This window comes from Melopsittacus undulatus, chromosome 3 (assembly GCF_012275295.1).
Source record: "Melopsittacus undulatus isolate bMelUnd1 chromosome 3, bMelUnd1.mat.Z, whole genome shotgun sequence".
Taxonomy (NCBI): Eukaryota; Metazoa; Chordata; class Aves; order Psittaciformes; family Psittaculidae; genus Melopsittacus; species Melopsittacus undulatus.
In genome coordinates, this window is record NC_047529.1 from 39,389,694 (window position 1) to 39,405,445 (window position 15,752).

The 15,752-nt window shown below is 37.7% G+C and overlaps 1 protein-coding gene across 1 annotated transcript in view; it reads right to left on the reverse strand.

Moving 5' to 3' along the window:
- KHDRBS2 (KH RNA binding domain containing, signal transduction associated 2) overlaps positions 1-15,752 on the reverse strand; it is a 328,648-nt gene that overhangs the window by 21,536 nt on the left and 291,360 nt on the right. The window contains exon 7 of the mRNA XM_005153183.3: positions 13,124-13,206. Within this exon, the coding sequence (XP_005153240.2) occupies positions 13,124-13,206 (83 nt within the window). The remainder of the gene's footprint in view (positions 1-13,123; positions 13,207-15,752) is intronic.

Sequence of the window (15,752 nt, forward strand, 5' to 3'; positions counted from 1 at the left end):
AAGATGTTCCTTACTTGAGAGATTAGGGCCCCCTGAGATGCCTTCCAACCTGAATTATCTGGTGTTCCTATTATACGAGAAAGACTCAAATACAGAGACTCTGCATCTAAACAGCAACCTGAAAAGCTGACATAGGCTTTTAACCTCTCATTAACTGGAGCTTTTCCAAATTGACATTAGCTAAGCAAAAAGGAATTCCAGTTTGACTGTGTCAATACCATGGGAAACCACATAACTTGATGTCCAAAAGGCTGTAGAGAATGGTGCTTTAAGGCAATTTAAGTAGAGAGCTGCAAACAAAACACCTAAGATTGAAGCCACAAAACTCTGACTCTTTGGTCAACAAGTCACCTCCAGGAAGGGTGATGTTCACCACTCAGAGATCAACGGCTTTAGGCACAGGAAATCATTACATTAATGAACAGACTGCATTGGCCTTTGATCAATCTCTTTCTGCATCTGCAGGAAGCTGCTCACAAGAAACCCTGGGTTAGCAACATTTCCATCTGGTTCCCTGGCTGCTGTGATATAAGGCAGCAGAATCTTGCAAGAACTGAAGAATTTGAATACTTCTCATTCCATCATGTTGGTTTGTTTTTTTTGGGGGGGTGGTGGTGGTGTTTGTTCTTCCTTTCTCTCTTTTTGTCCTTGCTTTTACTTGCTGAGAGAAGCACCTAACTTTTAGTCTTTAACTGTGAAGCACAAAAGGTGGTTATAAACATACAATGGGCCCACTAAAGCCAAGGCTGAAAGGTGTAAGAAAGGATTCATCTGCTTTAAATATTGCTAACATGCAAATCCATATACCTGAATTATTCTGTAGTCCATGAAAAGATCCTAAGAAAAGAAAGATCCTAAGAAACTGAAAGCCTTTTATTTAGACCTGTTGAGCTACATTTAACAGATTTTTTTTCTGTAAGGATATTATTGTATCTTGTTTTTCTTTCTTAATGTTTGTACTATTTAACTGTGAGAGTATATCTCAGAATATTACAGATTTTTTTTTTTTTATTAGGAAATGTTTGGGAAAGAGCTAGTCCATTTAGAAAAGAGGCTATTGGTCAACCTTGTAGTTGTAACGCAGCTATTACAAAAAGCCAGTATTTCACTTCTTTTGTGAAATACTCAATTGGTCCAAACTAGAGATTCAGCTCTTGCCAGCAAAGTTCCATGGTTCAGAGTCAAACAGATGAAAAACTTCCAACCTAGCCTTTGAAGAAGTAAAACTATTGAGAGTCTTCCCTATCTGTGTTCATAGAATAGTTAGGGTTGCAAAGGACCATGCTACCCAAGGCTCTGTCCATGGTATGGAGCATTCACCACTTCTTTGGGCAACTCATTCCAGTGCTTTACTGCCCTTACATTAAAGAACTTCTTCCTTATATCAAACCTGAGCTTCCCCTGTTTAAGTTTGAACCCATTCCCCTTTGTCTTGTCACTACAGTCCCTGATGAAGAGTCCCTCTCCAGCATCTTTGTAGGCTGTCTTCAGATACTGAAGCCTGCTATGGGGTCTCCATGCAGCCTTCTCTTCTCCAGGCTGAACAGCCCCTGCTTTCTCAGCCTATCTTCACACGGGAGGTGCTCCAGCCCCCTGATCATCCTTGTGGCCCTCCTCTGGACTTGCTCCAAAAGCATGAGAGTGACAGTCAACAACACTCAACAACATGAGAATGAACCAATATTATATTTTAGGATTGGTGCTCTTTGAAGAGGGTTTCATGGCCTTTGTTTGCTTGCAGTCAGCGTCCGTACTTCAGACAAATACATATAAAAGAAACTTTAGCACTCCTTATATATATATTCCAGTCTGTTTTACCTTCAGGTAACAGATTCTTCAGCTGAACTAACATGCAGGATCATTCACAAGGATGCTTTGAGGTGGGATTTAGTATTAGTAGACAAATCTCATTCTTTTACACTTCTTTAAATGTGTTATTTAAGGTCTTGGTCTCCTATCTCCCTGTATTTTTACCTTTCTGTATGTCATTTCTGTTGAGCAATCCTTGGAGTTTACAACTTCAACATCAACAGTTGATACAATCAAATACTATGCTAACATGATCCTGTCTAATGCTACTGCATTTATTTATGTAAACTGTATTTGCTGTGTTTCTCCCTCCTACGCAAGGGAAGGAGCCAGAAGGATTTAACACATAGCTGGGCATGAAACAAAAGCTATTTACACAAAGCATTACACTTCTTGGAAGATAGGTGAGCTAGATTTGCATTCACATGAACTGCAGTATGTGCAACTTTTATAAAATAGTATTTCATAATATTCCATGATGGAAATGTGTGAATGAAGAAAAAATCCTCCAAGGAATCTGAAACTTACACTGGAACATCTCTACTTAACAGAGCATTATATCCATAGGAAAGATTAGAAGTCTTTTGAATAAGGAAACTTCTTGTAGGATTCAGACTTAATTTGTAAATATAGTTCCTTACTGAACAAATCTTCAGAACTAACGGAGTAATATGGTTAACAGTTTAGTGAATAACATCTCCCTTTTTCTGAAAGCTCAAGTTTGAGTGTATCCAGTATTTTTAACAGAGAAGAATGTCTCCATTACAATACTCCTTGGATTTATTCAGTAGCTTATGACATGCCCAAAGTTAAACCAGATTTCATCTGCCTCAAGCATTTTTCTATGTTTGATTTAATGCTACTACAAATCTGAATGAAAATAAAAATAAAAAAAGAAGCCTGTAGAGTTATACAAGCAAAGGAGTGGAAAGACATCACAACTGCAAGATGGCTTTGGGTTCTGAACTTTTTGCAAAATCTTAAATAGAAACCAATCTGCCATTTATTTGCAAAAACCAGACACACAGGCATTTCTGTTAAAATATTCTCCATGCCACTGTACTTTTCTCATAGACACTGAACTATGACTCAGTATTTCAGAATATAATATGAAATGCCTGCAGACACAGTATTTGCAAAGAGAATGATGCAGAATTTCAGGAATCCTATCCAGTTTTACAGGAAAACTTTTCTCTGCTTCAAAGTAATCAAATTTGATTCCATTTTGCTCATTGAACTAAATAAATGAGAAGTGGCATTTGAAAACAGTTTCTGATGATGAATGTGATAAGTGGATTGCTGAGAAGATACATAAAATGTCATATTCCAGGCTTCCTGGCTTGATTGATTTCAACAGGTTGGAAATAAAATACAAGGAAATCTTTATTTATGAACAGGTGGATATAAGCACAAAGCAAAAATGAAATATGATGAAGTACAAATACAATGCATACTGGTTAAAAAGTGAGAGAATGCATTGTAAGGAAAATAAAAATGAGTATCCCTTTTACTAGGAACCAGTGTAACCACTATACCTGTTGCAGCTTGGATTATATGTCTATATATTTTACTATATAGTAATATTTTGACAGTGAGAGAAATGAGTAAATCTCTGATCGTATCACCAAAAGATTTAACCATGTGAAAATCTACTAAATACATTCACAGTCCTGTCTAGTCATGATTTGAAACTAAGGACGAAATAGAACTATGGACATAATAGAACTTCATTACACTATGGACAATTCACAACTAGTCTGAAGGAGCTACAAAGCAAGTAGTCAAACCCAGTGGGACTGACTGATTAAATAAAGGTATCTGATCACTGCTTTAATATTTTATTCCACTTATTCCACATTCAAGATCACTGAACTCTCTCAGTGTTTTCCTTCTGAATGCACCAGAACATGTGAATCTGAGAAATGCTGTATACTAAAGCTCCTCAATAAGACATTAAGAGAACATGTCTTTGTCTTTAAGACTGTTCAGAAATATTGAATACCTTGTTCCTTGGTATTCAATTAAATAGGCAATGAACTTATTATTACTGAGCATTATCCTTGGGACCCCCCCCCCCCCCTCCCTCCCCCCATCATTATAGCTGGGAATTCAATTGGAGTGAGGGTAGATATCTGGAGACCTGAGGGAATACTAAGCTACGCTACAAGTGGTAAGTACAAACACACTGGAGACACTGGCAGACTGACCAGAAGTCTGCCAGGCTTCCTCCCTCTTCCTAAATGTCTATCAGCAGGTAAGGAAACTAATAGCTGTCATTTGAAGACTTGAATCCAGAAACAGGGACCAGAACTTACCTGCTGTACAAAAGTCATTTGCTACCGGCAGTGGTTTTCTCAATTAACTGTTCTAATTATATTTTTCAGAAGTCTTCAAATGAAGTTACTCTTTAAAAAAATTATCAAAAAAGGTTCTGCACATGATGGAATATAAGAGTAATTTCTGTCATACAGGTAGAAGCTTTTCAGGAATTTTTGACTCTAAGATCTTTAAACAATGGATAAGCTTTTCAGTTGTACAATGGCAGTGTAGTAAAGTGCTGATCAGCTACTTGGATTTCTAGACTTTACAGTGATGCTAATGAATTAATGCTGTAATGTTATTTACAAGGACAAAGGCTGGCTTTAAACTGGGTGGCTCCTAAACAACTATCACAACAGTGAAATATGAGCAGTCAGAATGCTGCTTTCTGTCCCCTACATCCACAGTATCAGGTTTTATAACTTCATTATTGCATAATCTTGGAAGACTTGTTTACTCTTCTCATGACTACAGATGTCAGTGAAAAGACTTACAAAACAGATTTTGTATTGTAATTTGCACTATTGTTGTATGTACTCCGGAACTGTTGTAACAAGGCCACATCAATACTTGAAACTCCTCAGTCTCTTGATAATTTTGCATCTATTTTTTGTTGTTTTTTTTTTTTCCCTAATGAAATTTCCCCCTTTTCAGCACAAGGAAAGAGACACTCCAAACCAGAAAGTTCATCCACTGTTGCATTGTATTGTACTATGAGATGTATCATAGTCTTCAGTTTGTGTTCGTTTATGTATGTAGATGAAAATGCTACACATGAAAAATAAATATCTAGTATCTTTATTATGAGATCATCCTGAAGGAATGGACTAGAATTATTTACTATAATTTAACACAGCACAAAAATATGTGAAAGTCAGTATCCTATTCCAATAAGAATACATTTACTCTTTTAGTCCTTGAAATAACAGATTTACTTTAATTGTTCATAAAAGGATTTCTATCAGTCATGAAGACTGATATCAAGACAAGAATCAAAATGGATTTTGACAATGGGATTACTGTCTTTTTATTTGTAACAAAACAGCTTCCTTAGTTCAATTAGATTATGCTGTGTTGTTATCTTGAAGTAAATCTAGTCAGGCATGAACAAAAAAAAAGGAAAGCACAGATAATTTTATATGAATCTTTACTGAAATTTGTCTAATATGGTTTTAAAAGCTATAGTGATGAAGACTACCAAGCACCCTAGCCCTGTGTTAACCATACTTCACTCCCTTCTAATATTAATACTAATTTCCTGTTACTGAAACACAAGCCATGACTTTGCTGAATCCAAAAGGAGCTTGGAGAGAACAGTTCCCTAGGTAGGGTCCATCAAAGAACTAGAAAGAACTATGTACTCCTGTCTTCATAAGTGTATTAGTCTGAAAGCATTACTTTTCTAACAGCACTATGAAGAACTCATCTTTGGAAACAGATGTACATGCAAGGTCTTGGTATATGGAGGTCACACAAGGGTAACCAAGATGAACTGTAGCTCAGTCAAATAAAGGCTGCTGATGTAAATAATGCCTGGAGATTCAACTGGATAAAACATCTTTACTTTATTCCTAAACCATTTTGCAGCATGTCTCTGCACTGAAATGATCATACCATAATCCAGTGTACTGGGTTTGTGTGACAAGATTTTGGTAGCAAAAGGGGTACAGGGGTAGCTTCTGTGGGAAGCTGCAAGAAGCTCCCCCCATGTCCAGTGGAGCCAATGCCAGTCAGCTCCAAGATGGACCTGCTCTGGTGCAGGTTGAGCCCATCAGTGATGGTGGTATCGTGTCTGGGAAAATATGTTTAAGAAGGGGGAAAGCATCCTGAGTAATAGCAATTGCAGCCAGGAGAGAGGAATGAGAATATGTGAAACAGCTCTGCAGACACCAAGGTCAATGCAGAGGGATGGGCAGGAGGTGCTCCAGGTGCCAGAGAACAGATTCCCCTGTAGCCCATGGTGCAGACCATGGTGAGGCAGCTGTGCCCTGCAGCCCATGGAGGTCCATGGTGCAGCAAATCTCCACCTGAAGCCTGTGGAGGACCCCACACCAGAGAAGGGGGATGCTCAAAGGAGGCTGTGACTCTGTGGGATGCCAGCACTGGAGCAGGTTTGCTGGCAGGACCTGTGACCCCATGGGGGACCCACACTGGAGCAGGAACTCCATGGGAAAGACTTGGGTTAGAAAAGTTAGTGGGGAAGAGTGTGAGCAGGAAGGAGTGGCAGAAACAACATGTGATGAAGTGACCACAACCCCCATTCCTGCACTGCTGGGAGAGGGGGAAGAGGCAGAGAAAAATCAGGAGTAAAGAGAAGCCTGGGAAGAAGGAAGTGTTGGGGAAAAGTGTTTTTAAGGTTTGGTTTTATTTCTCATTATCCTACTCTGATTTGATTGGTAATAAATTAATTTCCCCAAGTTAAGTCTGTTTTTCCCACAACAATAATTGTTGAGTGATCTCTCTCTGTCCTTATCTCGATCCACGAGCCTTTCATTATATTTTCTCTCCCCTGTTCAGCTGAGCAGGGCAGTGATAAAGTGGCTTTGGTGGACACCTGTGTCCAGCCAGGGTCAACCCACCACAGCCACATAAGTGATATGTGCTGAACTGCTGTCCATGTTATATTCTTGTGTATCAGATTAGAAAAAAACGATTCCTAAATGCCCTGTACTAGGAACCCACACTGCAGAACAAGCAGCTGTAAACACAAGCTGTACAGTGGATAGCATGAACTTAAGAATAAACAAGAATAACCTGGGGAAAAAAAGTTTATTTCAAAGGCAGTAACTTGCTGTACATTCAATCTCAATGGTTGAACATGCTCTTGAAATTTTCAATGGGCTGAGTCATTACAAGAATGTGAATCAGAATTTGAGAGCCTATTACAGGTTGTATTGATGGATGCTACTATGAACATACAGTTACTGAAATACTACTACTACAACTATCTGCCATAGCAGGAAAGTGAACACAGGCAGCATATATGCCCTGAAACTTGTTTTTCTCATTATATTTTTGTTCCTAGCATTGAGAAACAGAAGCCCAATGAGACTTTGCATATGACAGCATAGCCTTAGGTATAAACCACAGGTAATTGTATCTTTTGAATTAAAGATAATCCAGTTAGATGAAAGCCATGCCAGTCAACTTGAAATTCTCTGATACTGCATCTTTCCTTTCTCTCTTCTTCAGTCCTGCAAGATAATTTCATTTTGGCAGTTACTTAGCACAATGTGTATAAGTCTTCAGATCATTTAAAAACTTTATTTCAGATATATTAATGCCATTTAGGTTCTGTACTGCCATTAACTACTTAAAGAGGAAGAGATGACATGACCTATAATATGTATTACTGCATTAGAAGTTTGCTTGTTTGCTTAGCAGATGCAGGATGGGTTTGCAGTGTGTTTGATAAACTAGAAAGAAGTCATTCTCCTGAAGTGATCTGCATATCAGCATGGAATGTGTGTCCATGTCCAGAGGACTGTTGCTTACAGCATTACATAAAATATTTGTATGATTAAGAGTAAATATCTTGCCAAGAATAGCTTCAAGACACTAAAACTGGATTACTGTCATTAGTGAAGCTGAGTCCAGGCAGGCAAGAGAAATGCCCTTTACCTACATCATCTTGCAGTCACAGCATAGATGACATTATGTAATGAGAAGGCCTGTGTCACTGTTGGATGGCATATATAACAGTAATATTTTGCACTATTTTCATCTATCTTTTATCACTGAATTATTTATTCATCTTGTCAGTATGTTACAGGTTTTCTGATATTTTTAAGTCTATTTCCAGCCTACGATGGGAGTCACAGACTTTCCTTTCCTTAGTAAGCACCCACTCAGCAACTTATTTTGCAGCTGAACTATGTTTTTAACAAAAGCCAGACTGAAAAAAGACAGAACAAGCGAACCAAACAGAGCCCTGAAAGCCATTGCCAATATACCAACTACCTGTTCACAAAAAACAGAACTGAGTGTTTCTGCCAGGTAGTGTGGAACAAGGAAATTATATATAACCCAAATTTTAAGCTTTAACAGACAATCATTGACTTTCTTTTGCTTTTCTCTGTTGGGCACCATAGTTTATGCTACATATGGTTGGACAGGTTACACATGAGTGGATTAAACAGAACATACTCTTCCTGGTTTATCCTGTGACATGGCAGTCAACCCCACATTTCCTTAGTATCTCTTGGATGTGAGACACTGTACCTTTGAAATGAAACTGCTGGTGCTGGCAGAGACACCGAAGTCAGTGGAGATGACTATAGATGTGACAGCAGAGTGAAAGATAGCTCTGCTGGCCATCATGGTTTTCAGCTGATTCACCAGCAACTGAATCACTTCCACAAAATTATTCTGTTGGTCTTGACTGAGGAGTTTGTCCACAATTTGCATGAAGTACAGTCTAATCTCCTACCAACCTCTGAGTAACCAAAGAGGCAGATCTTGCAGATTCTCTTACAAAACTTTTCATCTTTTTCTCCTGGTGATCTAGTGTTCTCCATGTGTCCATGAATCCTGGACAGTAGTGGTGTTTCAATGGACTTAGAAGTTCCTGCTAATAAAATCAAAAAGTGTATTATATTTGGAAAACTAATAGGACTCTCCTACATCTTCTGTGTTACAGTGAGTTCGAAATCGATATTTCTACCATTTTTGAGTTTTATGAACTTGCTTGTTGCCCTGTAAAAATGATATCTATTTCTTGAAATGAATATCTAAGTGGGAATGGAAAGGAAGAATGGTTGCCACCACACATTCCAACATGGTTTGAAGGTAAGAAGCCATTGAGAGTATCAGTGTGCTTGAACTGCCAAGAATCATCAAAAAATGGGCAAGTAGCAAACCTTTATAGGCCAGCACAGGAATAACATCTACCTTAGCAATGGAAATTGGACAGCATCTGATAGAATAGCTCCCAGGTGAGGGCTGAGTCTAGATGAACAACTGTGCAGCAATAGGAATTTTGTTTAATAATAATTCTGTTAGTCAACCAGAATATACTTCTTACAAGTTTTTAAGTACCAAGGGGAAAAAAAGGGAGTGGAAAACGTAAGTAGATATTAAGTAGTTGTTGAGATGTGATGCTGCTGCTCAAAAACATCAGATGAATTCTTTCCCTTACCTTCCTTCTGCACCTTACCATTGACACTTATCAACAGGAATGGTGAGGAACAGAGATGGCAATCAAGTTCAGAAGGAGATTTTTACTTCTGAATAGCACGTCTAGGATCTATATTTTTAAGCAGAGTTGTCAGACTATGGTTTCAGGAGGTAAATCTAGCTGGCAGAACAGATTTGAGTGTTCTTTGCCTGATTTCCAAGTGCCCAGAGAGTAGTATATAAACTTTACAACTACTAAGTATCTTGTGGCATGTTTGGGCTGGCAGATGTGCTTATCACTGAAAGCCTTCATTGTATGGAAGGGAGAGGAAAAAGAGTTTTCATAGAGAAATGTGCAGTGCAACATTGCCCATGGGAAGTATGTCAGATCTGATGTCTTCCCTTACCCACTGAAATAGTGTTTCCTTGTTCTCTTTGGCATTGAGTGAAGCTTTTATTCAAATTACTTTAAAAACTGTATTTTGAGATCAGTATGAACAAATTTCTAAAATTAGCAAATTTCTAAAATAATCAAATTTCTAAAATTTCTAATGTCCTTGCTAACCCTGCATTTTTTCATGGAATCTTGTAAAAAATGGTTATAGACACAGTTGGGAAGGGTAGACAGTTACCCATTTAATTCCCTGTCTTCACATTCTATCCTATGTTCTGGGATAGGAAGATGAGGAAGAAAAAAGGTGGCTTCAGGGTATAACTTCTGTTAGTTAAAGCAAGATGGATCTCATTAATATAGACTGCCATAGCCCATCATTTTCTCAGTCCTAAGTCTCCCCAGACATAATAAGGTACAGGTGGCACTTACCATTGTGAGGGTCCTGATGTTCTCTTTCTTCAGGTTGCTTATTGTGTCAATTTTGAAGTGCTCTTCAGCTGCCTCTGAGTTCATTCAGCCATGCAGAGTTACTGTGGGTTTCATATCAGTCTGATCCCAAGACTGTCATGGTCTCTTCTGTAAATGATTCCATGCCCCTATTTTCAGCCTAAAAATCAGACTGCTGCCATGAAAGACAGAGCTGTCTGTTTGCAAGGACAGCAGTGGTAGAGTCTATTAGAGAAGAACCTATACAAAATGTATTTCTGGGCCTGCAACACTGTCCCGGACTTATAACACAAATCTTTATAGACAATTGTGCATGGAAGTACAGCATTTGTATCTACTTGCATCTGGATGGTCTTGGGGTCTCGTATTGTTGATGTGACTTCTACTAAATCATAATCTTATGTTTTAGCACAGTGGTGTATGTCAATAATATGCTTATTTTCTTTGCTGTTGGCAGAGACTAAATAATGAAAAAGTTTAAATCAGACTTCTTGGACAATGAAGGACTTAGGGCCCTAAGAAGGAATATATATGGACAGAAAGCCTCTAGTGTGGAAGTGTGAAGTAGATATTATGCCTGGAAGACTAAGGTATAGGTAAACAGAAGCAGTGGTGGCAGGCTGCCCAAACGCTATCTTCACTCTACTCACTGGGTGAGTAGAAGAACAAGGCACAACTTACTATGTGCTCTGCTTCAAAGTGCCTTGAATTCAGCTTGCATTCAGACCACCCATGCCATTCCATCCCATCCCATCCCATCTCATCCCGTCTGTGCCCCTGCCTCAACAGTCTTCTATTTGAAGCAATGAAGAAAGCAAGGTTTGCTCAACATGCATGGTGAAACAGTCAGACAGTAGTTTAACTTCCCTAACAATTTCCAAATTTATCCCTTTACAAGCCATGAAAAGTTAGTAGAAACTTTGCTCTTAATGTGAACAGAAATCTTGATGCTCTGTATTTTTCTCATCTCATGCTTTAGAATTTCAGTCAATCCCTGCAGAGGGCAGTAATGATATTTTTCTCACTGAGCACAGACATTGTCTGCAAGTTTTTGTTATTTTTTTTTTCCTGTAAATCACACACTAGGTAAGATGAACAAATACTTTGAAGCAATACTCATCATCTTTGTTGGGTGTGCACATGCTACGTCTTACGCATATGACTGGAGTGTACTAGTAACCAAGATCTGAGATGATTTAGATGTACGCACCTTCTTGAGGAGCCAAATAATTTGGTCATGCAATTTCATTTTTTTGCATTATTTTGGCTCAGTTGAGAAGCACTTCTGTGAAGCTAAACAGCCAATTAGGAACAGAAATCCAAGTTGCATATCTAATGGACCATTTGTTCTTTAAATCTTTGAAATGAGAAGTGCATTGTTCCAAAAGTGCCCTCTTTGAAATCAATAGTCTACTTGTGGCATTCAGCATCACTCAACATGGATGACTGTTGTGCTATATATTACAAAAGGGAATCTTTCAGTTGCAGATTTTAAAAAGATTAGATATTATGGATGTTACTAGAAAATATATCTGATTATTAAACTTAACAGCTGTTTAATTCACAAAATTATGGGACTAAGTTTTGTTTTTTGAGTCAGATTATGACTGCCAGTTCTAGCTGGATTATAATACACTCAAACTTGATATATTTGTCATTTAGTTGCCTGGGACATCAACTTGCAAAGAAATTACAGGTAAATTCAGATGATATAAAGCAATGTCATAGGAAAGAGATTTCCAACTAATTATTATTTTTACACTGGAGGCAATATCTCCTGTGACAAATGACTGTAGCAAAAGATGAGATGAATTCTTTTCAAAAAAGTTCGAGTACATTTGACAACAAGAATATCTACCTACACAATGTCATGATGGGTGCAGCTAGTAATGTATAATTACTTAAAAGTGTTGTTAGAGTACACTTGGTAGGGTTCACATTTAGGTGTGACAAATACTTTTAAATATACTTCACTGGTTATAAAAATACTTACAAAGTATTTTTTTTTCAGCTCAAGTACCACTCACTACAGCAGTGCAGGAGCTATCCTAATTCTGACAGGCACTTTCATCAGTACAGCATTCAACAGAGAAGATGGTTAAACAAAAAGCAAGCTAAGGTCTTCTGGTCTTTGGAGTGCAGAACCCTCCATTTATACATTGCTTCCTTGCCCTGTGAGAATCACACTAACTTAGTGAAAATCTGTGCCTTGTTAAAATTTCATTTGCCCCTCCACAATCTTATCTGTACTCTTAGCAACCCATAAGAGCATTTTCTGAATAATTGGCTGGAGCACCCTTTTATCCTTCAGTTTAACTGTGAAAAAGATGTCAATCCATATTCATAAACATGGACCAACTGTCGAATTAATATGAGTGTGTGGTGTACGAGTAGATAAAAACCAACCATTTTTGTTGCCTCATTTTAGTGACACAAATCACAAGAGATATGAGTGCAATTTTCCCTGTTATCACACAGAATAAGGGCATATATTTCCAAACTTATCAATCCTGAGAACTGCTGAGAAAGTAACTGGCTGAAAACAGGTACTCTCAGCCTTAACTGACTGAAGCAGTTCCCTTCTATAGTTTGCCTTGATGGTGAATGACAACTGCTGGCAGGTATTTACCATCACAATTATTTGTTTTTTTTTATTTCCTTCTGTTTTTTCCCAAAACATTGCAAAAGCCATAAATATTAGATGGCCTCAACAACTTCACACTAGTGAAAGCAAAAAAATTGCACAAACAAGCTCAGAATGACATCAGATAAGGAAATGATGTAATGACCTGCTTTAGAAAAAATACAATTCATGTGTACAAATTTAAAAGCATAGCTATTTATATTTTTTATTCATCTGAGTAATTGTGCATATAAACTGATTGCCATTATTACTTTTGACAGATTTTTAAAGTCCTGAGATTTTATAGAATTTGTATTTATAGAATACAGTGTGGAAAATAAAACTGGAAATTTACATGAAATGCTAAGGAAAGAAAATGTACTTTGAAAAATTCATGTATAAGTACAAATACTTACCTTTGTGTTTGGGTGGCATAACTGTTATCATATGCCTCATAGCTTGGTTCATCATATTCACCCCCATATCCATCATCATACCCCTAAGGGAAAAACAGAACGCCACAGCTTAGAAGAGAGATAAATCAAAGCATATTATCAACTTGTAGAAGTAATTTGTGTCAACATATACATACTATATTTGCCCCATATTATGTAAAACATGCAGCCTACTGATGAGAATTGTGATTTGTGAAAAACAAAATGTACATTGCAAGGGTAAAAAAGAAATCCATTATTCATTTAAAAACTTGGCATATTCATTGATAAAGTGTGGTGTCCAAACCACAGTGCTTCAGTGGGATCTATGTAGAATACTGATGAATGATATTTTCTATATAAATGGTTTGATAAATACCTATAGATGAAATGCAAAAATGACAGGAAAAATACACTGACTATACAACATTATTAAGAATATTATTGTGATAGGATCATAATATTCAGTGTATTTAACACTCCCCCAACCTGTGAGAAAAATATTTGTGCATGTTTGCAAAGGAAGCGATGGGTTATGATTTTTTATAAATAAGTTACAGTAAGCACTTTTTCCTTCATTGAGCATCCCACTCTCTTTACAGGCATGTTTTTCTGTGGCAAGTTAATGAAGAATTTAATGCAGGTTTCTCCCATCTTACTTAGGGCTCCTAACTGAAGGGCTCAGAGAAATGCTCTGTTGGCCTAAACTAGAGACACACAAGTAACTTCAGAAGGTAGTTCAGCTCATCTAATGCCTGAGTCTTCTACTGAGGGTGCAGTGGGCAATTATGATCCTTTGTAGCTGCCTCTCAACCAAGGAGTGCTCAGGAACCAGAAAATAAAAAAATATTTAATCTAGTGGATGACTTTTGATATGCTCTTTTCATAGAACAGAGTAGGCAAGAAATGCTGCATGGAAATACTTTTTTCTCTCTAAATTTTGGGAGCCAATATTTTAAGTTAAATAGAAACCAAAAAATTTGTAGTCACAATAAAAATTTCTTATTATAGGAAGTGCCAAAGGAAAGAGGGGGCTTAAAAATCTTTGACTCAGTATTAATTACAACAGAAGGCAATTTGCTTTGTTTTTTTACTTGCAACCTATGTAAAGTTTAGCTAGCTTGGGCTAGAAGGGACAGCAAGAGGCAGCTACAAAATAACAGCAGTCCAGTAACAATTAGTCTGGTACAATATCATAACCACACAAAGTTCAGCGTCAGTTTGTTAATTCATTATTTCTGGTAATTAAAACTCTGTAATGGTATTGAACTAAACTTCACTGGTACACCTGATTTAAGTAAAACATACAAATGAGACATATTCAGTTATGTCTCATCAGGTCAAGCACATTAAATATACTTCTTGTGGTCTCCTACCCAGCAGTGAGGGTGAATGTGGATTCCAGGTGGGAGTTTTCACCCCTGAGGGGTGCTGCATGGCCTAAAAGAAGGACAGGACTGTGGATGGTGACTACTTCTCAGGCATTCACATCAGCTTGCAGTAACAGAAAGCTTTTCTTGAGGAGGAGGGACAGTCCTGTTTTGGGGAATGGCCTTTACCAGAATCTGAAATGTACACAAACCTAATCTTCCATTTTAGGTGGAAGCTCATCAATTTGACTTGCCTTCATTAATATAAACTTAGAGCAAAAAGTACAGTTAAACATCTATAACTGCAGACTACAGTGATATATTTAACGTCATATAGCTAAATACACAAACTTGCTTCTGGGGACAGGATCAGAGAAACAATGAGCCACAGGAGATAGATGTTAGTCACATTGACCAGTATGCTACTGGGTGGGATCCTGCTATTGTGAAGATGAGGGTGATGCAAATTCCTGTACAAAGCTGAATAGCTAGAGGAAAAGACATTTCAGCATGCTTACCCACCACATGAGAGAACAGGAAGGGCAACAATTACAAATTAGTTTTCTCAGTTACTTGATGCCTGAGGTGGATTAATGTTCAGCACCAGCAGGGCAGAGAACACTTGTTAATATCTGACATTTCTGTGGGTTCATGTTACAGATTTTAACAGCCTCCCTGAAGGCTTAGAGCGGGTCAATACAGTGCAAATGGTTCAAGTGGAATGGTTGGAAAACAGAGTAAAAAAGCATAATGTATCTATAATAAAGAAAAAATATTTTCTGGATTATGTTCTCTTATTCATGTCCACCTGTATCAGAATTATCTTCTAATACTACAGGTTAACTATTCCTGTAAAGTACGTACTAGCTTTTTTTTTTTTCTGGACACCCTTGTCCCAAAGAAGCCTTTAGACATCTAGAATTGAGATCCAAAACAGCTCCTTTCACATCCTTCTGGTGCCTCAAAATCATGAAGTATTTTTCTTATCTTTAACCTTTAGCTCCCCAGAACATACAACTTTAATGTTTGAAAGTATTTCTTCCATGCACATTTTGAGAGATGAAACACTCAGGTCTCATGTAGATCCTGTTAAGATCCAGAAGCTACAAATTTGAGGATGTTCAAATTCACATATTCTACACTGTGTGTGGTGAGGAGAGTGCTCCCAAGAGCAGTTCTGTATAAATCCTGAGACCATAACCCAGGATGCCCTCTCCAAATGCATTGTAATCTTTTAGTTC